The sequence below is a fragment of the Girardinichthys multiradiatus genome, chromosome 21, assembly GCF_021462225.1.
Source record: "Girardinichthys multiradiatus isolate DD_20200921_A chromosome 21, DD_fGirMul_XY1, whole genome shotgun sequence".
Taxonomy (NCBI): domain Eukaryota; kingdom Metazoa; phylum Chordata; class Actinopteri; order Cyprinodontiformes; family Goodeidae; genus Girardinichthys; species Girardinichthys multiradiatus.
This window is the reverse complement of record NC_061813.1, coordinates 11370643-11393491: the sequence shown is the minus strand read 5'-3', so window position 1 is coordinate 11393491 and position 22849 is coordinate 11370643. Positions and strand designations below refer to the sequence as shown.

Below are 22849 nucleotides of genomic sequence, written 5' to 3'. Positions count from 1 at the left end.
GCATTCTGAAAGCTCAAAATAACAACAGACCAACTCCACTGTAATAGGTTCAGCCTCCCTGGTGTCAGCAGGTCACTTTGCTTATTCAAGATTACCAATTTTTGTCCTCTGGCAGATTGCATAATGACCAGCACCCCCTGCAGCCAAGCTTGCTGTTGCAGCAGCCTGGATGATATGTTGCAAATAGTTTACTTTAAAAAAAGCTTACACCTTTGTTTCATTGACTTTGACTTCACTTTAAATATAGCCAACTTTGAGTACTTTTCTTTTAGTAAAAACATCCACACCGAAGTGTTGGTGAACTGGTAGCATTCAGCCACGGTATGTTGACTGGGTGGAAAAATACCAAATTTGGGTTTCTGAGCCAAGTTCTGAACACATAGCATGTATAATACTTCAGTGGATTCATTTAGTCTTACACAAAGTGCAGCCAAAGTGCAAGCCATGGTTTACTCCACACCTCAGGAATTTCCACAGGGACAAGGAAGAAGCTCACAGCAGTGGAGATTGGGCGCGGTACAAGCAGGCCAGGAACAGACTTACAAAGGAGATCAAAGCAGCCAAGAGAAGCCACAGCGAGAAGCTTAAGAACAGCCTTTCTACAGCGAGAAGCTTAAGAACAGCCTTTCTACTGGTGACACTTCAGCTGTATGGACCGGTCTGAGAAACCTGACTGCCTATAGGAGCCCCCCCACCCATCCTGAACAGAGTCGTCTCCTGGCCAACTGTCTGAATGGCTTCTACTGCAGACATGACAAGAAGCCATTCACACCTCAAATCATCTCCTCCACATCCCATTCAGGAACAATTTCTTCCCATAAAGCAACCAACCCCCTACCTTCAGATCCTCTGCCTGCACTAAAGATCTCCGAGGAAGATGTAAAGAGGCTCTTTCAGCGCATGAAAACAAAGAAAGCTGGAGGACCTGATAACATCTCCCCATCATGCCTGAAAGCCTGTGCAAATCAACTCGCTCTGATCTTCACAAGGATCTTCAACAAGTCACTGGAGAAATGTGAGGTCCCCTCCTGCCTCAAACGATCCACCATCATCCCGGTGCCCAAGAAACCCACCATCCTAGGATTAAATGACTACAGGCCTATAGCCCTGACGTCTGTGGTCATGAAATCCTTTGAGCGGCTGGTGTTGAAGCACCTGAAAGACATCACAGGCCTCCTGCTGGACCCCCTGCAATTTGCTTACCGAGCAAACAGGTCGGCAGATGATGCTGTTAACTTAGGTCTACACTACATCCTGCAACTCCTTGACCGTCCAGGGACGTACGCCAGCATCCTGTTTGTAGACTTCAGCTCGGCCTTCAACACCATCATACCAGACATCCTCCACCAGAAGCTCACCCAGCTCAATGTCCCAGCCTCCACCTGTCAGTGGATCAACAGCTTCCTGACGGACCGACAGCAGCAGGTGAGACTGGGGAGCATCTTCTCCCGAACCAGATCAATAAGTACTGGTGCCCCCCAGGGGTGTGTTCTATCCCCACTCCTCTTCTCCCTGTACACAAATGACTGCACCTCATCGGACTCGTCCGTGAAATTCCTTAAGTTTGCAGACGACACCACTGTCAATGGACTGATCCAGGACGGTGATGAGTCTGCATACAGACAGCAGGGGGATCGGCTGGTCAGTGTGCAGTGAGAACTACCTTGAACTCAACCCACTCAAGACTGTGGAAAAGGTGGTAGACTTTCGGAGAACACCACCCCCATACACCCCCTCACCATCCTCGACAACATTGTATTGGCCGTGGACCACTTCAGGTTCTTAGGAACCACCATCTCTGAGGACCTGAGATGGTCTTCACACATAGACAGTTTGAAAGAAGGCCCAGCAGAGACTGTACTTCCTGAGGCAACTCAAGAAGTTCAACCTTCCACAGGAGCTGCTGGTCATCTTCTACACTGCCATCATTCAGTCTGTCCTGTCTTCATCCATCTCAGTGTGGTTTGGCTCATCCACAAAACAGGACAGATGCAGACTGCAACGAATAATCAGGACTGCAGAGAGAATAATCAGGGCTGACCTTCCCTCCATCCAGGACTTATACAGGTCTAGGGTCAGGAAAAGAGCTGCTAAAATCTCTGCAGATCCCACACAACCTGCACATAAACTGTTCAGAGCTTTACCTTCAGGCCGCTGTTACAGAGCACTGTTCACTAAAACCAGCCGCCACAGAGACAGTTTCTTCCCCCAGGCTGTTTCTCTGTTGAACATTCAATAGAGTACAAAACAACAGCATACAGATGTTGCAAATGCACCTTTTTATTATTATATATGTGTATATTGTACATTGTAAATTTGTATATTCTGTAATACAAAAACAAAACCAAAGAGCAAAGTGTACCAGAGTCAAATTCCTTGTTTGTATGTACGAACTTGGCAATAAAGCTGATTCTGATTTTGAACATCAATTGCTTTAAAATAATAAGAAAATATTTGATCTTTGTCTGTGCAAAAATGTTCCAAAACTCAATGATTCTACCACAAGTGTCTTATGGAACTACTGTCCGGTCACAGACTCAGCCAATCACTCTCAAACCACTGGAAAGCCTTTACAATCGAGCCTCGCAAGTGATTCATCACTGTACTATTTTAGCCCGGCTTAGTATTTTAGATTTTGCTAATTTTATTAATTTCAACCTTTTAAAACAGACTTTTAAATGTCTCGGCGGACTGGCACCCAAACCACTATATGACTGTAGAAATCAACTGCAGAGCTGTAGCAGATTCACCAGAGCAGCCTTAGATGGTGATTGTAAGGTCCCTTTCTGACATTACAACAGAGAAGGTACTTTTGCACTAAGTTCCCTCTTTGTGAGATGTACCAGACTTTGGAGCTCACTCCCTGCCAACTTAAAGTCTGAGACCAGATTCAGCATATTTAAAAAACAAACCAAATCCTGGCTGTGTCCAAAACAACACTGTAATCATGTTCTGTATGTTTTATTGCCATGTTCTACTTTCTGTGCTTATTTTTTTTATTTGAATATGTTGCTTGCATTATGGTCTACTTTTTATTTCCTGTTAACTGTAGTTTTACAGATATTCTATTTACAAACGCCCTTCTAGGGAAAAGTGCTGCAAATTAGCTTACGATATATGCGCTACGATGTACACATGGGGCTGCCGTTTATGTTATTGTGTATCTGTCCCTATCAAATAAACCTAATAAATAAATAAATAAGAGAATTCCTGAAGAGGAGTATTTCTTATTTTTGGCGATTGTCTATGTTTGGGACTGCGTGTTAGCCAATACTGTTGGTGAGCTTTGTTGGACCACTTGTTTGCTGAATGTTGGAGCATTTGCACGTTGCTGGATGCCACCAGGCCTCCTGGCGTTTTTGGCCATTTTGTATCCAGGACAGTCCGTGCCTACAGATCCCGTCGGCCCCCGTGGCTGATAAGACAGGGGCGTCGCAGCCACCGTCAACCTGAGGCCACCGTCAACTATATAACAGAGGATGAGACGACCCACCATTTGCCTTCAGCTGGAGACCGTGTCCGGTTACCAACATCTGAAGCATCACCGGGAGAAGAGTCCCGAGTGGATCTCATTTATTCTCTCTCGTTGGCCAACGAAGAATTCATAAAAGAGGTTTCTGGACTAAGAAGGCCAGAAATTTCACTTTGCCGATCGAAGACGTGAGTTTAACACGTAACTGAAAAAAAAAAACACGGAGTTTCGAGGAGACGAACCGCCACAGTGTTTTGGTCCTAGTCGACTTTGATGGTCAGATCATATTTTCCCTTTTGCCAAGGAGGCCAGAGGACGAAGATTGACCGCTTTTCCTGAAGTTAACTGTGGACGCACAGTAACTTCCAACTCCCCCCTACATTCGCTCTCATCTCTGCTGAGAAAGAAGGCTTCAACAAGTAAAACCCTTTATTTGTATTTCTTTCTTAGAAAGCCTGGGCAGGGTACAGGAGGTTTTAGGGCGATGAGATTTGCTATTTAGTCTAATGTGTTCTGAATGATATGTGCATGTAACCTTTTTATTGAAACTTTGATGTGCCTTGCTGGATGTCAGGAAGCCGCTGCGCTACCCAGCTTTCTGTGTGTTTTGCGGGGTTACTAAACACCTGAGAGCAAGCGAAGGTGCGCTGTAAGACTGGACTGTTAAAATAACCTCTTAGTGAAATTTCCCATTTTCTTTGTCTTCAACCTTACTGCTTGCTCGCTTGTCGCCAAAAGTTTTATAACCCTTTGTCTGCTCACCTCGCAGAGTTGGGGGACGTTTTATGACTGAGTATAACTGAGTTACAGTTTGAGCTGCACCCCAACATCCTCACCACCACACCCCTTTTGCCATATTATCAACTTTGCCATAACTGCTGGTTTGATCCCATACGCACCCACTACTGTTTTGTTTTATTTTTGTTTAGGTAGATATTTTACCCCTTTTGTGTAGAACTTTGCATGTTTGAGTAGGTGAAGATTATTAAATCAGAAGAACGGATTGTATCAGGGCTGTAATTTAATAATTATTCACATAGATAAAGAGAAGGCGTTTCTGGGTTTATTTTGTGTAAGAGTGATTCGTCAGTCAAGATAAGGTTAAAAGTTCCACACGTTTCGGCAGAAACGGTCGATTAAACAGTGACATCTCTGGTAATAGTTATTAATTATTACTGAGTATTTAACGGTTGTAATTAACAAAGGCGTTGAGCCACAATTACAACACCAGAAGACATCTCTGGTCTCGATTCATAAATGAGGATTTTGGTTAAGAAATTAATTTAGTCAAATTATGATTTTTAATTATAATTATTGATAAGGATTAATCAATAATCATACTTTCAACAGCTTGTTAAAATTAATGAAACTGTGAAGGAAGAAATGTAAAATCTTATATGCATTCCTAAAAAACTTTTTACAACTGAGTTGTCCCTTCTTTACTATGTTTGTTTGTATTTGCACATGCCTTATTGAGGAATAACAGATGGTTCTAGATTTCTGTACAATACTATATGAGCATTTACACCGGATCTACACTTGTGATGTTTCTGGCACCCTGCCAAGAGATCCTTCAGTTTCATCCCAGGAAGGAAAGTCCACTGCTGGTTCTAGGCTGACCTGTGCAGGCGCCTCTGTTGGAGGGTCCAAATGGTGCAGCGTGGTGTTTGTAGTTTTTAAGCCAGACACACACACACACAATGCTAAGCCAGGAAACCTACAGCACCTTTGCTAATAGAATGTCAGAGATGTTATTGGTACTTGGGGAATTAATACGACAAATGCAGCCCGGTGCTGAATAGCTCCAGAGTCATTGTGAGATTGGATGCCATCATGTTCAGTCCAGACTGCTATTTTATGTGTTTTTTTTTTAACCAGACAGACACCATGATTTAGTTTCTTAAAGAGACCCAAAACACAAAATAGAAGATCCCTGTTTCAGTAATTACTTTCACTCTCACCTCCAATTTCTGCTTTATGATGTGAAACAATCACATAAGCACATTAGGCAGCAGCAAGCCAAACAGTTATCAAAGCATTTATTATCTCTGCATTAAATAAAGGGCCAATTATTCATAGATGAAACAAGGCAGTTCAACAACAAAACGATCTTGTTTTTTACAGAAAGAAAACAATGGCTGACATGAAATGAGCTAGTATTACACAACAATGAACAATTAAATCGTCAACCACATCTGAGAGACGATAATACAGGCATAAACAAGGTCACGATGAAGATCGGAATCTATCTATCTAAAACAAGTCCTGTGAACCTGGGAAAAATAATTGCTGGTGGAGAAGCTGCAAATACAGCTTTGCTGATGCGGCCAGTGGTATAAACTTGAATTTATTCCTTTCCCGGCAGTCTAGGGGTTAATTTGGAGGGGTGGGTCAGATAACGCTCTTTGACTTTACATGTATCTCCTTTTCATGAATTGTTGGCAGATGAGTTCGAAGCACAAACCAGAGCCTGGAAGGTCAAGACTTGTAATATACGCGTCTTTTCTGTTTGGCACACAGAGGGACTGAAGGTAGAGGCATTATTGAAATTTTATTTGTCAGGACCATTGCTTAGACCCTCTAAACTCTTAAATACACAGTACTACCTGAATGCCTGAATGCAGAAGAGAAATATTAACCAGCTAAACTGTTATGTACAACAGACTTTTAAAGGAGGCCGATAAGAAAACATTTACGTTTATTTTTAGCAAGAAAAGGACAGTAAAGCAAACAACAGATGTACAAAATTGATGAGAAGATGGGGAGAAAAGCATTAATTTATTCTACACCCAACTGAGATACAAACCCATCCTTCCTCTGTCTCCTCCACCCTAGCCCTTATATCTTCTGCTCACCGTAGCTAGGCAACACTGGCTTGAAACGACTCAGATGGTAGAGGCGGGCCCATCAAAAGCAAAGCTGAGCTCGCTGTCCCTACTCTTGCTTAATCTCTTTCTGCGAAGAACACCTGTTTGCAAACTGCATTGTGCTTTTAATAGCGGAGTCTTGCTGTGTTTTTCCAAAAAAGTTGCACACTAGTTCAGAAAAAAACATAAACATTACATAATAGGTGGTAGTACCAAATATAAACAATTTTCATATTAACCACACAAATCGTGTTCTGTACTGGACTTATTCACGTAAGTGGTACGCAAAAGATTGGTTAAAAACAAGTAAAGCAGCTCAAAATAAATACTTTCTACTGGACGGACAGACGGACGGACGGACGAGGAATGATGACAGATAGGGCTTCTAGTGTTTTTTAGAAAACTGTCTTGCTCCACAAATCTGGCAAAGCATCTTAAAGTCCAACACTCAGATGTTTACAAGGAATTTAACAAGATAATTTAAGGCCTTCTGTGCACAGCAGCAAAGTATTAAACATGTCAGACAGCATAAGCTACTGTTATCTGTATCTGGCACTAACATGCTGCTGATAGCCACCTTAAATCTCCATCCCCCTGCTGGTAAGAATGGATGGTACAAAACGTCAGGGTAGAAGGCTCCATGGGTACAAAACGACTAAAACTACAAAGATGTGCAATTATGAAGGGGCAAAATAACCAGCATTTGCAGCTAGGGCCAATAATAGGGCTAATAATAAAATTATTATTATTATAGAACCTATTTTACATGCCTTACATTTCAACATTAATTAAAATAAATTACCGTATTTTCCGCACTATAAGGCGCACCGGATTATAAGGCGCACCTTCAATGAATGGCCTATTTTAGAACTTTTTTCATATATAGGGCGCACCTGATTATAAGGCGCATAGAATAGAAGCTACTGCAGTCAAACATTTGACTGGGGTTGCGTTATGCATCCACTAGATGGAGCTGTGCTAAAGAGAATGTCAACAAAACAGTCAGATAAGTCAGTCAGTCAAACTTTATTAATACACTACAAACCAGCGTTCTGATAACTCCATTCACTCTCATGGTAAGGTCTCCTCTACATAGAATTCTATTGAATAGAGCCAACCGCACGTTAGGAATGCATTGGAGTCTATGAAGTTGAAGTTGAAATCAAACGTTAGTTAAAACGTGAAAGGGAACTTTTCCCTGATTCAGTAAACACATAAAAGAAACAGTTTGATGCACTAAATCAAACGTTAGTACATTCACAATATAGTAGTGTTAACTGTTGAATTCTCTCGCTGCTGCTCTATTCCCATGTTCGACTGCGTAGCTGACAGCCTTGAGTTTGAACTCAGCATCGTAAGCGTGTCTCTTGAAAGGTGCAATTTTGGGGTCGTTATACACACACAAGTGGTGTTGGACTAGGAGTAAACACAGTACAGGTGTTTACCGCAATTACTTCGGCGACACTCCTGACTACGGTAGCCGTAATGCTGCAAGCGGTGCGGCTTTGTAGTTTACCAGTCGTACTGAAACATTTTGACAGAGCGCCGTGTACAACCAGTATGGATCAACCAATTAACCAATTGATCCATATATAAGGCGCTCCGGATTACAAGGCGCACTGTCATTTTTTGAGAAAATTAATGGTTTTTAAGTGCGCCTTATAGTGCAGAAAATACGGTATATAGGAGTGTAAGAATTTTGTGTCAACAATGAGATTGGGTTTTTTTCAAGCCTGAGAAATTTAACCAAAAACTTTTCAGAACCTGTGGCAATGTACCCTGAAGACTGTTGATGATCAGCAAAGAAAATGTAAAAAATTACCAGAAACAGAACAGGGCTGTTGCTGAATACATCTGCATGGACCGAATTCTTGTTCACACCACTTTTCCAAAATACTTGCATTACTCAGTCTAAGGTACGCATGGGACTTCCATCAAGGATGACATTTCTAGAAAGTGGTCTATTGTCTGCATTTTTGCTCCAAGCGTTAAGGCAGACAATAATCCAACACATCTAAAATACAGGTAAAACATTATATCAGTTGTAAATCAGAATTGGACAAACATATTTACTGACAGTACATTTATTTTAAAGGTACTGAAGAAATGGCAACTAGCCATCATAAAGTGTCCAATTTCCATCAATTTTAGGGCAGCAAAAAGTAGCTGATAACAACATAGATCAAAGGCTAACCATTAAAAGGTGTTGCTGAACCCGTGAAAGCTGCTCAGGTTTCATGCATCTACCCTGCCCACACTCACTGGTCCTCCCTCAGCTACATTTGCTCGAAACCCCGTGAAAGTGTGTGACATTTATCCAGTGTTAAACTTCCAAATGTGCTAGGTATGTCAGCGATCCTGTCTGTGCCACGTCCCGTCATGCTGTTGACTGTTTGTTGTCTGGGTCCCATCTGATGATGATGATGTTTATGCACCCTGTTAGGTGGCTAAATCAGACATGACTCAAGATGACTCTTCCCAAACAATAAGGCTTTATTATATACTTTATCCTCAAAAAGATGTGTAGTGCTGTCTATAATAGCCAATGAGTATCTTAGTCATTACCCTTCAAGCCATTTAAAAGACTCATCTTCTGCACTCTGTTCCTTCTTTTTGAGTTTAGTAATATATATTCAGAGTTTTCCCCCTGTAAACACAACCGGTACAAACATTTATTCATCCCCATCATTCATCCCATCACAGTTAAGCTCATTAATGAGTGCTTAGTGTGAGATACACAGGCAGCCAGGAAACCTATAAAGTCACATGGATAATTAATTCTTCATTAACTAGAACCACTGGCTCCATGATGGTGTAAGCAAAAGGGTAGGACGATACTAAATTTGGGACTGCTTTATTATTTTTAATTAATCTTTTTAACCAACCGTTTTTAAATGAATTACAGCTTTTTTTTGGGTAAGGAACTGTTTTATTTATTTATCTATGTGAAGTTAGGGAGGAGTGCAATGAGTGTGCCGCTGCAGCACTGCAAATTTCTCGTCGAGGGAGACAAATAAAGATACTTTAACTTTTCTTTCTGCCACACTCAGTTACATTGCCTCCATTCCAGACCTAAATAATTAAGGGCCGCTCATGCCAGGAGAGTGCTATCATTTTTAGTTCTTAAAAAGAATAGGTTAAAATCTCTATTGGCAGGTCAGAGCTGTACAACTGCTGGAGACCAGAAGTCGGCCCCAAATCTCAGATTTTAAGTAAAAGAATTAGGTACGTAAAACAGAGCTGTTCTGAGGTCTTATTCTGGCGAATTAAATAGGTTCAGATACCATGTTAGATTGCATTATGTGAAGAGAATTCAGGAGTCACTGTTCATTTTGCTCAATGCAAGACAAGCAGCCTTTCCCATTCGATCTTTGAAAATCTGCAGAAAGGCAAGCCTCCCAGTGCCAGCTAGGCCCACATATTACACGAATTTCCACTGCGACTACTTTTCCCAGTGTATATATAGTTGAAAGCACCTCTTCAGCAAGGAAAAAAAGGACACACTGTATGATTCAAGCAATTCCACCATTAAAAAGCACTGATGGGAATCTCCTGAGACATTCAACTGCAGGCATCGGAAGATTTTCTTTATCCTGCGTAAAAGAGGAACACGCTCCTGACAAGCTGGATTTGGGGACTACATAATAAGTGATAAAAATGAAGACTTGGATCACAAAAGCTGTTGGCATTCTGACACCCAGTCATCCTCCAAAAACCCTGAGAGCACAGAGGCAAACACTAAGGGTTAGCAGACTTACTGGAAAAATCCCCAAAGTCTTTTTCCCACACAGCTTTATCTGATCAAGCTATTCATATATTTTCAGAAAAAGATGGAAACATATTTTAAGATACTTGTAATCCCAAAGGAGGTTCATTGCAGACTTTAAACATGCTCATTAATATCTCCATGGGCAAGGTGTGCTTTTCAGAACCTCAACAGGTTGGCTGCTTTTCGAAATACTGGAATCCCTTTGTACATACTGCATCTGCTCTAATCCTACAGCAACATGCATGTAACAGATTATTCATCTCCAAGGTAACAATGTGGTGTCAATTCACAATTAATTTCAGGTATCAACCACATATCTGGTAACCGGGATTGGGCGTTTTTCTTAGGCTGATCAGCGATGAGCCATTCTGACCCTCAAAAATCTGATTTTTGTCCTCAGGTTTGTGAATGACCGAAGTTACTCAAAAATCCAACTATTTTCAGTGAATCGTCATTTGCGTCACAAGCGGTGATAGAAAACATCAATTATACGTAGAGTTTTAATGAGGCAGGGTTTTACATAACGATACGACACATAATCTCCCGACCAATAGAGGTAGCTCTTCTATTCAATGGGTTAATCTTCGGGAGCATGCATTCACTTTGGCGCTTTTTACCAACACAATAGATGTCCTGCCAGTAAACCAGGCATCCCTGAAAACTAATATCAAACACAATGTGCTACACAAAGGGCTACTGTAAGTTTCCAGCCTAAGATGGTTAAAGATCAGGTATGTCTCCAAATGTCAGAAGAGATCAGTCATAAAATGGTGCAAGAAGAACTGGTGAAAGAGAGGCTTTTGTCTCCCAAATACCATCCTTAAATAAATTAAGATCTACAAAAAAGATTAACCTGAATCACAGTGTTATAACTGCAGCTACAGGAAAGAGCAGAGGAGGACAATCCATGTCGATAACAGTAGCATCATATTAGGAAAGATTGACTTGAGGAGTTCTAATTAGTTACGTTTTTGTTTTTTTCAGCAAGTTTCAATAATAAACAAAACAAATAATTATCAACCTGACTGTAATTAGTTATTAGTTGTGGGTAGAAATGCACCGAGACATAGGCTGGTGACTGCAATCAGAACATTTTCAGCTTGGCTGGCACTGACTGGTCACCAACTGGTCTAAAACTATAGAAACCAGTCTTTTTCCAGCCATTAAAAAGCAAGCACAACCAGGTCATTCTTGACAACATCACTCTTCACTGTGGAAGTCGTTACCATGTGAAAATGACTCAGTTAAAATAAGTAAAAAGACGTAAGAAGCAATTTAAAAGGAAACTATTTTCTCACATGTTGAGATGTCTGCATCATAAAAAGGCAACAAAGGAGCCAGAGAGAGCAAGACTGTCACAGGTTAACAGGAAGGCTAAAGGGAACACCGAAAGTTTGGTTTGTTTTAAAGCTTGAAAGGATAAAACTGTCATGAAACATACTGGATTTGAAAGGTTGGCAACCTTTTAGAAATCTCACTCTGTAGGATATCAACACAAAACCAGTGGTCGTGATTCAGAGCATGTTCAGGGTTAGAGGAAATGTAATTATAAAATCTCACCAAAATACTATGATAGGAAGATTCAGCAGTCAGCAAACTTTTATACTGCATGGCGTTACAGTCATGCAAAACACTCATTATCATTGAGGTATGAACCTCCTTTGCTTGCTCCGAATGATCTCGGGCATAGAAGGAAATACAGTCTTTCCTTTGTTTTGTATTTTTACTATACATCATAGTTAGTAAGGATAAATCAGCTAAAGCCAGTACCTGCAGGCCAAGCTTTGCAAAAAACACTGAAACTGGAAATGACCCCCATAGTTCTGATTGATGCATCTCAAATTAAGAATTGTTATTATTTTTGGATCATATTTGTGTTACTAAGAAGGTCCTTAAATTTATTTTTGAAGCATTCTGATTATGTTTTACATAAATAAATAGACAAAGATATATAAAAATTGCAACATTTTGGCCAAACAGGAAATCACAAAATACAACGTTTGATGTGAACTCAGATACTTTGAATTGTATATTTTTTTCTTATAAACACTCATAACGACATAGAGTAAATCTAGGTTAACTCGTCTGGTTACAGTTAGGGAACTCCCCAGACTCATCAACTACACATGAATAATCCAAGCATAGATTATAATTAGCCTGCAAGTGGGATTCATCAGTGTGTGTGTGTGTGTGTGTGTGTGTGTGTTCCAGAAATAACTAACTTCACCACTGATGAGACTGGGCCTGGAGCCAGCTCTAATTTACAGATGTCAATGTTAAATAAAACCCAAAGAAATTCCATCTATTTCATCTGCCTCTTTAAAATTTGACACACTAAAAGTACCACTTGGGATACCAGTAAACATTCTTTGGTTTAATTTGTCCTAAATTACCCAGGTATTGATTTAGAGGGTTTAGGAATTAATTAAAATAAACAAATGTCCATTTTTGTCTGTCTGATGTACTGATTTTACTTGTCTTTAATATGCGTAAGAGATTATCTACCTAACAATACAATTTGTTTAGGTACAAAAATCAGGTCATTGACCACACAAACAACAGAAGGGTGATAGGGGTCTTTCTAGAACACTCCCCTCCCCTTAGCAGTCAATAACTTAGCCGCTGAGTTTCTAGCAGAATACTTGCTGTCAGGCCTGTACGAGTGGTCTTCATCACAGTCTTCATCACAGTCAAAGACCGGTAAATGGTTTCACCCTGGCATGCCTTCACTCATACAGAGGAAAGCTGACACTATTGGGCAAAACCAACTTTGCTGCGGTACTGTCACACATCTAATACAGGGTCCCAAAACCAGTAACCAAACAACACAGAAGACATCGAGTTAAAGGGCAACTTCACCTCATTTTTCATTACCTTGAGCATCTTTAATCTGCTCCAACTAAAAACTACAGTACTTATACACTTCAAACCTTTACTAGATCATTCTACACTAATAGCAGAATCCTATAAACACAATTTGGGATTTGTGAAAGCTTTATTTGAGCTGTGAAAACTTTATAAAAGGGCCGTATCAGTGCTTTTTTTCCCAGTTGGACCATCTTAGAACTGGTCCTGCTCCAAAACCTGCTCCAAAAACTACACTTTAACTGTTTCCTGAATTGGAAGCTACAACTGAAAGCCAACTTCAGCTTCGTCGCTTCCTTCTGGGTCAAAAGAAGAGCCTCTGCAGAAGCGAACTGGTGAGTCACGTGATCAAATGAGCGTAATTTGATTGGCTAAAAGCTGCTCGACTCTTCTTGAATTCTTTTTTTGGCAGGTGGCATACAAATGTTAAGATGCATTGTCAGCCGCTTGACTTGATTTAGCACTGATCGTTTGCCATGAGTCACCACAATGTCAACACATTTGCAGGCAAATTCTTGCAGCTGAAATTTTTGCAGGCAAATTTTAAGTACAAAAAAAAAAAATCACATACATAATTGAACACGATAAAAATTCAGCATTATAAATTCAGTGTCTAAAAAATTTCTGATTCTAATGAGACTATTTTACTTTCATAAATAACATACATGTGGAAAAAAAGGGCTGAATGGATTCCGGAAATTAGTCAAATAAATTGACTGGATGAGAGCTAAAATATCTAGCCTCTAGATGGAAAATAAGAAGAAAAACATAGAAAAATGCTCAAATGCTATAAAGAAAAAAAAGAAACTTAATATAACAGGATAACATCAGCAATAAGTTTCCAGATTGGTGTATTTCTGATTGTTGAAACAGTCATACCCCTGGACAAAATCAGACTTTACTATTTGAGCAACAGTCAGACGGCATCATGAAGCCCCATGAACAAAGTGTGGCACCTATGTGAATTAGTAAAACCTTTAATAAGGGCGTGTAATGAGGCGGCTCACAGATGGAAGAGTCCAGTGCCTCTGAGCATCTTCACAAGAAGATTTCCAACAACCCACAAGAGGAAACTAAGACATGTTTGAAAAATGCTGACATTTTCTTTTTAAAGGGATCACTAGTTGGAAATACATTTTCAGTTTACAATATATATGAGGAGACTGCCTTTTAATCCATTTAATGTCAAAGAAATATTTTATAAAGAGCTATTATGGGTTATCAAAGGTCACACTGTTGCACCATGGCAGGACAAGCACTGAGTTTCTTCTTCTTTCCCTCTAGACTTTTTAAACTCCAGCATCTCTTTAGAATAAACTAAAGCTTTTAATTTGATGCTGAAGACATCCTGACAACTCATCTGGACAGATGAATGTCCAAGGCGACTGTTTATGTTTATTATTGGATGAAAATGTCCTGGAAAGAGTTTCTGATATATAAGGAACAAATTACTAATTTGACTATAGATGATGGACTTGGAAATGTGTGCGTTTGTGTGTGTGTCTGTGTTTAGATGCAGAAAAGAAGGCGAAAAGCTGTTACTGCATTTGAGTAGGTGGCCTCAAGGAAAAAAAACGTGCCTTGCACAGTAAAATAAGATTAGGTGTCTTATCAAGGATTAATTCAAAAGATGGAGCCCGACTGAAAATGAGAATTTAGAGGTTGTTAATCACATGAATTTTTTTCCAATTTCACTTTTTCCTGAGATGCTGGAAGTTTCAACCCTTCGCCATTTCGTACCTTTTGGTTATTTTGTACCCAACAGTGTGATAACCAGACACTACACAGCTAGAAGACAATTGAGACAATTCACAAAGGCCTTCAATAATAAACAGCTATTCTGCTTGGACAACCAGTAGCCCCCTTTAAAATGTACAGAATATGTTTGAGGTTTTTCTTTTAGGAAGAATCGGATAACGCACAAGGATTTTCTATAAGAGATCACTTTTTCCTCAGTCATAATGGTCCAATCTCTGTTGAAAACAGAAAGGGTACAACCACAAACGTTTTCCTAGACCAATAAGGTAACCGAATTTAGTTTAAAATGTTTAAACAAACCACTTGCATTAGTATTCGTGGTATACTGAAGCTGTAAGATCCATTTCTATCTCAATTGTTTTTTTAAGTTCTCTGGTATGTATTGACGTACCGCATCACGTTTTGTTTTCCTATGATCCACCGTTATTTCTAATGACTAGAGTGCTTCGCTGCGTTTTATGCTTTCCTCACATCATCCGCACACGGACATCTGTGGACTGTTTGGAGGAGACCTGCAGCTGATTGCAGACACACACACTGGAAGCCTCAGCCAGTCGCCACACAGGCACCTTCTGATGCTCTTTTACTGTGATCCAACGACCAAACTATGTGCACAAACTGAAACGGAGATTGACAAGCTTTGCACGTGTAAATAATTCATGATTTTTAAAAGAACTGGGAGTTCAAACTCCAGCTGCATGGTAGACTGGTTGTGGTACTAACTGGGATGTGAACGAGGGTTGTCTGATGGGGAGACTTTTATAGTTTAAAGACAAAATAAGGTGTAAACAGTCTTTAGAAAATCCATTCAAATTATACACGACATATGATCAGCATTATAATTTCGATGCATGCTATCAGCTAAAACTAAGCAATGATGTTCTGGTGCTCCAACAAGCAGAGCCACCTCCTGCTGTTTCACAAACTCTGGTAGGTAATTTCCTGCACGGTGGCGACATGCTGGGAAAACTTCCCTTTCTTCCTTTACTCCCACTTCCTCCTATTTCCAAACTAATCACCGAAGTTACATATTGTACTCTGGTGACACAGGAAGCTGTATCAGGGTGGTCTGATGCACATTTAAAAGGCTGTTTGATTTGTTACCACTGCAAAGCCTCAGGGTCTGAAAGCAAAAACAAAAATCATTTTCATCCTGTCATTTCTGTTTGAATCAAGCTCTTCCCAGGAGTCACTGCTTTCAAATCCAACATAGACTATAAGTAGCAGGGATGGAAAACTATTATTTTTAGGGAAAAAATATTCAGCATTACGTTTTAATCCTCTTGTGATAACAAATTATTGAGAAAATGTCATATATCTTTCAAGCCTATTACTGTCAGGGCTCTGTGTTGGTGCGCAGTGTATGTGTGTGTGTTTCTTTCCACCCTCTGCTCTAGAGCATTTCCTGACAGGTGCTGCTGATCAAGGCCTAATCTCTGGCCTTCTTAAGGAGCTGAGACCAGGAGGGAGACGTCAGCCCGTTGCTACATTTTTGTGGTACTGACCGTGATGTGCAGTGCTTGTGCATACAGGTCCTTCTCAAAATATTAGCATATTGTGATAAAGTTCATTATTTTCCATAATGTCATGATGAAAATTTAACATTCATATATTTTAGATTCATTGCACACTAACTGAAATATTTCAGGTCTTTTATTGTCTTAATACGGATGATTTTGGCATACAGCTCAAGAAAACCCAAAATTCCTATCTCACAAAATTAGCATATCATTAAAAGGGTCTCTAAACGAGCTATGAACCTAATCATCTGAATCAACGAGTTAACTCTAAACACCTGCAAAAGATTCCTGAGGCCTTTAAAACTCCCAGCCTGGTTCATCACTCAAAACCCCAATCATGGGTAAGACTGCCGACCTGACTGCTGTCCAGAAGGCCACTATTGACACCCTCAAGCAAGAGGGTAAGACACAGAAAGAAATTTCTGAATGAATAGGCTGTTCCCAGAGTGCTGTATCAAGGCACCTCAGTGGGAAGTCTGTGGGAAGGAAAAAGTGTGGCAGAAAACGCTGCACAACGAGAAGAGGTGACCGGACCCTGAGGAAGATTGTGGAGAAGGGCCGATTCCAGACCTTGGGGGACCTGCGGAAGCAGTGGACTGAGTCTGGAGTAGAAACATCCAGAGCCACCGTGCACAGGCGTGTGCAGGAAATAGGCTACAGGTGCTGCATTCCCCAGGTCAAGCCACTTTTGAACCAGAAACAGCAGCAGAAGCGCCTGACCTGGGCTACAGAGAAGCAGCACTGGACTGTTGCTCAGTGGTCCAAAGTACTTTTTTCGGATGAAAGCAAATTCTGCATGTCATTCGGAAATCAAGGTGCCAGAGTCTGGAGGAAGACTGGGGAGAAGGAAATGCCAAAATGCCAGAAGTCCAGTGTCAAGTACCCACAGTCAGTGATGGTCTGGGGTGCCGTGTCAGCTGCTGGTGTTGGTCCACTGTGTTTTATCAAGGGCAGGGTCAATGCAGCTAGCTATCAGGAGATTTTGGAGCACTTCATGCTTCCATCTTCTGAAAAGCTTTATGGAGATGAAGATTTCATTTTTTCAGCACAACCTGGCACCTGCTCACAGTGCCAAAACCACTGGAAAATGGTTTACTGACCATGGTATCACTGTGCTCAAATGGTCTGCCAACTCTCCTGACCTGAACCCCATAGAGAATCTGTGGGATATTGTGAAGAGAACGTTGAGAGACTCAAGACCCAACACTCTGGATGAGCTAAAGGCCGCTATCGAAGCATCCTGGGCCTCCATAAGACCTCAGCAGTGCCACAGGCTGATTGCCTCCATGCCACGCTGCATTGAAGCAGTCATTACTGCCAAAGGATTCCCGACCAAGTATTGAGTGCATAACTGTACATGATTATTTGAAGGTTGACGTTTTTTGTATTAAAAACACTTTTCTTTTTTTGGTCGGATGAAATATGCTAATTTTGTGAGATAGGAATTTTGGCTTTTCATGAGTTGTATGCCACAATCATCTGTATTAAGACAATAAAAGACCTGAAGTATTTCAGTTAGTGTGCAATGAATCTAAAATATATGAATGTTAAATTTTCATCATTACATTATGGAAAATAATTAACTTTATCACAATATGCTAATATTTTGAGAAGGACCTGTACATTTTGCTGAACCTAATCGGAATTTTCTCTTGTCTTTTTCCCCAGACCTTGCCTGATGGGTTTTTAAGGCTCCTAGTCCTGTTATCTGTTTTCTGAGCGAGCTTCAAGGTTTCGTTCCTCATCTCCCACCGTGAGTCTCCCTGCCTTCTCAGCTTCTGGCCCTGGCTTGGGTGAGGTTTTTTTTGGAGATCCTTACTTCTGTTGTCACCTGCCTGTCCACCCTCCTACGTGGGAACGCTTAAACTGAGTCATCACTTGAGAGCTGAAGGAAAGAAAGGAAACTGCCGCCTACCACACTCATCCTGCCAACCTCCATCTCAGAGGAAAGACTTACCTCCCCAGCTAAACCACAACCCCTCTGGCTGTAAGTTCCAGAACAAACCCTTCTAAAAGAACACACCTTGAAATTCTCCTGGGATATCCCCAGCCTTGTCACCTTCCCTTCCAGAGAAGAACCAGTCTCCTGCTGTCGTTACCTGGGTCCCTGTCTGGCCTTGTTCCTTTTTCTTCACAAAATAAATCTGTTAAAACGCTGTCCTGAATCTGTAGTTTTGTTCTCCTCAGAGTTTAAAGAAACTCTACATTATGACAGAACGGGCTGACCAAGAGAACTCTGAGGCACAACTACGGACAGCTGTTTTCCATCATGGCATTCTTTTAGGGCAGCATCAGGCTACACTACAATCATTGTCCCAACAGCAAACCGATATTCAACAGACAGTAAATCTCATGGCTCAACAGCTTCAAGCAGTGTTTTCCTCGCTCTCTGCTAACAGTGCTCCCTCTGCTCTTCCTCCAGCTCCGTTGTCGCCCACTCCAGTCCAGTCAAGAGCAGTAAGCCTGGAAATTCTCCCACCTCCCCCTGAGCCTTTTTCTGGAGATTTGAGTAAAAGTAGAGAGTTTCTTCTTCAATGCACACTTGTTTTCCACCAATCCCCATGCTCTTTTCCTGACGACGCCAGAAAAATATCTTATATAGTCGGGTTACTCAGGGACCGGGCACTACAATGGGCGGAGGCTCTTATTGATGAAGTTTCCATTCAGTATTATTCTTTTCAGGAGTTTTTGGATTTATTTAACTTAACTTTCACCCCAAAGATAAGTACTGAGGAGGCAGCTAAAAAACTTTTGGCTCTTAGACAGGGCGCAAGGTCGGTAGCTGACATGGCCATTGAGTTCCGCACATTTGCGACTGAGTCAAAATGGAATTCCCCGGCCCTAAAAAGCGCTTTCCTACATTCATTAAATGAAAGCCAAAAGGATGAACTAGCATGTCGAGACGAAACGAGCTCTCTAGAAGAATTGATCGAACTATCCATTCGAATTGATAATCGGAGAAGAGAAATAAATCGAATAAAGACGGAGTTTAGTGCTCCATATCCCAGCCGCCCTAGTCAGTCGCATAACATGACATCATCAGTTTTCGACAAGCCTCCTAATGTAAACAACCAGCAGCCCGAACCCATGCAGATAGGCAGAACTAGTATCTCTTTGGAGGAGAAACAGAGACGCCGCAGTTCAGGTCTTTATCTGTATTGCGGAGGCCCAGGACATTTTCTTTTTCAGTGCCCTGCTCGCCCAAAAGATCAGGCCCGCCAGCACCCCTGTCTTACTGGCGGGCTATTCATAGCAATCACTTCTCACGATTAACTCTCCCTGCTTCTTTAATTGCATCACAGGTTCAGATTCCTTTAAGGGTTTTGATTGATTCGGGATCTGAACAGAATCTAATTAGTCCAGAGTAGGTTCATGAATTCAATCTCCCCATTTTTGAACTAAATGAACCTATTCAAGTCAATCCCTTCAGGTCGTCTGTTTCGGTTAGCTGAAGCTGAGCATGAGGCAATAGAGAAATACATTAATGATTCCCTTAAGACAGGTATAATCCGCCCCTCCTCCTCTCCCTTAGGAGCTGGGTTTTTTTTGTGTCCAAAAAGGACGGGTCTCTAAGGCTCTGCATCGATTATCGCAGCCTAAATGAAATAACCATCCCAACCTCAAGGAACAGTTTATTCTGGAGGTTGATGCATCTGACACTGGAGTTGGAGCTGTCCTCTCTCAACACTCCTTGACAGATGGCAAGTTGTACCCATGTGCTTTTTTCTCTAAGCAGTTCTCCCCCGCGGAGAGAAATTATGATGTTGGAGTCGGAGAACTACTCACCATTAAAATGTTGCTTGAGGAATGGAGATATTGGTTAGAGGGAGCTTTGCAAACCACTGTTATCTAGACAGACCACAAGAACCTGGCTTACATCCAGAAAGCCAAACACCTTAACCCCCGTCAGTCACGTTGGTCACTATTCTTTTCTCGGTTCAACTTTTCTATCACCTACCGCCCAGTTTCTAAGAATTTAAAACCTGATGCTTTGTCCAGACAGTTCTTTGTCTGTGAGGAAGAGGCCGAACCTGAGCCCATCATTCCTCCATCGTGTGTAGTGGGAGCGTTGTTTTGGCAACTTGAAGACCTTATCCACCAAGCACAACTGGTTGAACCTGACGCAGGTGGAGGCCCGCCTGGCCGCCTATTTGTTCCTGAGACTGTTAGATCCAGCGTATTACAATGGGGCCATTCTTCTACGTCTTCGGGTCACTCAGGAACTAGCCACACTATTGGTTTCCTTCGCCGTTATTTCTGGTGGCCTTCTTTAAATAAAGACACTGCTGAGTTTGTGTCTGCCTGTGCTATCTGAGCTAGAAACAAACCTTCTCACCAACCCCCGGCAGGTCTTCTTCAACCCTTAGCTGTTCCTAATCGTCCATGGTCACACATAGCCTTGGACTTTGTTACTGGACTTCCTCCATCCAGAAATAAGACAGTCATTCTGTCAATCATTGACCGGTTCTCTAAGGCTTGTCACTTAGTAGCTCTCACTAAGCTCCCCTCTGCCTCCGACACAGCTAGACTCCTGATAAACCATGTTTTCAGGTTACATGGTATCCCCACAGAGATTCTCTCTGATCGAGGTCCGTCTGTCTGAAAGCAGTGTTTCTAAAATATTCATTCTTGTCCAGAAAGTTTCCTGGGAATCTGTTTCAAAATGCCTGAAAGAATATGAGCCCGTCTGACCTCTGTTCATCATTATCACATTTCTTCCCGGTGGAACAGTAATTCACACTCACACCTCAATAGACCGCTCCAAGCTTTTGCATCCTGCTTCCTTTCCCACACAGGCGGAGGCTGAGATTTGGTGTGAAAAACTCAAGATAACAGTAAAATAAACAGACATATAAGACGTGTCAAATAATAATATCTGCAGAAAATGTGCCTGTTGGTTTAATGATGGTGGGCGTGTCCTTGTAAAAAGCTCTCATTGTATTAATACTCCCAGCCTAAGTCTGCAGACAGGGTAGGTGGAAAAGAGAGAATCACTATCTCGAACAGTATAACGGTGCTTAAAGAAATACCCTGATAATGAATTTTAAAACCAGTGGGCAATAATCTACCCAGTGCACTTCAGACCGGTCAATCTGCGTCTTACCGTCTAAATTTTCTCGGTCGCTTATGTGCTGGAGATTGCAGCCCGTGTCCTCTCGACTCAGCTCCGGCTCCGGTCGGTACGGCTCCAGCCTGGAGTGGTTGCTCCTCCGGTGTTTGGGGCTCGACGACACGCAACAGGAGGTTGTGTTCCCCATTTTGTACGGGGTCCTTGGTGATAGTATTCGCCCCACTGCTTTATTTACCGTGTGGCTGGGTGTTGCTGAAGGGGGGGAAACGGGGCGGTAACGCTACAAGCTGCTTCCCCGGTATCCGCTAGCGCTACACGCCCGTCTCCGGTGTTCCAATGGCGCCTCGAAGGTTGAGCGAAGCCATTAAAGCTAGACTGGTAAAACGTGAAGCTAGACTGGTAAATAAGAAAGAAGGCCAACGTCCTCCTCCAAACCTTCAAGCGGGGTTAGGCAGCGCCTCGAGAGCTTCAGCTTCCCCACCTCCCCCTCGACTCCCTCGCCTCGTATTTCCTGACAGAAAGCACAGTTATCGTTGCAAACACATTTTCATATCCAGAAACTTTTTATCAGCATGAATGAAGATTACAACGCTGTCGTTAAACAAGTCGGAAAGATGTTCCTGCGTTGACTGCTACATTGTTGCCGCTGTACGGCAGACCGCTGCTGTTACATCCGCTACCCCGCTGCTTTCAGGTGCTTGAAATAAAATTGGATTTAAAAAAACACGATTTTTTTAAACAAACTCTGTGCAACCAAAGTTTGAAACACAATTAATGTAGTAAGTGAGTACAATCGATATTTATTATGCTTTTTAAAAAAAGTGCAATTGGTCCTACTTGCGGAAAATATTATCGAATATATGCTTTAAATAAGTACTTTTTAATTATTTTACCCTACATTTAAAAATTGGTAAATAGAAAAAAAACCAGTTGGACCTTTAAATTTCATTTGGTAAGCACCTCGCTTTTATATTTCCTGATCGATGTGTATGTCGAAGGTCTAAAGGAAATTACAACATTCTGCCGGCACTTGAAGACATCCGCGCTGTGGCCGTGATGGAAACGTTTCCGGTTCAAGTGGTTGTTTACAGAGTAATAAATAGACTAAAGTAATATTCCCCTGGGTTTTACAGTCGGTTGGTGCTGATGGGTTTCTGAAAACGGGCTGTTTTCATAGTGGTCATTTTTTATATGCTTTTCTACAAGTATTATAATACTAAACAGTATTATAATAATAAACAGAATACCGGTGGCGCCAGTGGGTGGTCGTGGGGGCGGATATAGCAACCCGTATCAATTTGATTCCCCTGTATAACAATTACCAATATAGGTGTTTTTAAAATTTTTGATTTCCCTGTATGACTTTTTAGGATTTGTTGGTGTCAAGATAAAAAAAATGACAAAAATAGTACACAAAATAATATTACAGTGGCGGCCTTGGGAGGATGTGGGTCCCTGGGCTAGAACTTATTTTGGTGCCCTACCAACACACGTTTCTTTACATTATGCAAATTACAATAGATTGAC

The 22849-nt window shown here is 41.5% G+C and overlaps 1 protein-coding gene across 4 annotated transcripts in view; it reads right to left on the bottom strand.

Moving 5' to 3' along the window:
- Positions 1–22025, bottom strand: part of ccny (cyclin Y) — a 48827-nt gene extending 26802 nt beyond the window's left edge. For all 4 annotated transcript variants that reach the window (XM_047349804.1, XM_047349806.1, XM_047349805.1 and 1 more), the window contains exon 1: positions 21356–22025. In XM_047349804.1, coding sequence (XP_047205760.1) covers positions 21356–21509 — 154 coding nt within the window. In that variant the 5' untranslated portion in view covers positions 21510–22025. The remainder of the gene's footprint in view (positions 1–21355) is intronic.
- Positions 22026–22849: the final 824 nt, after the last annotated feature.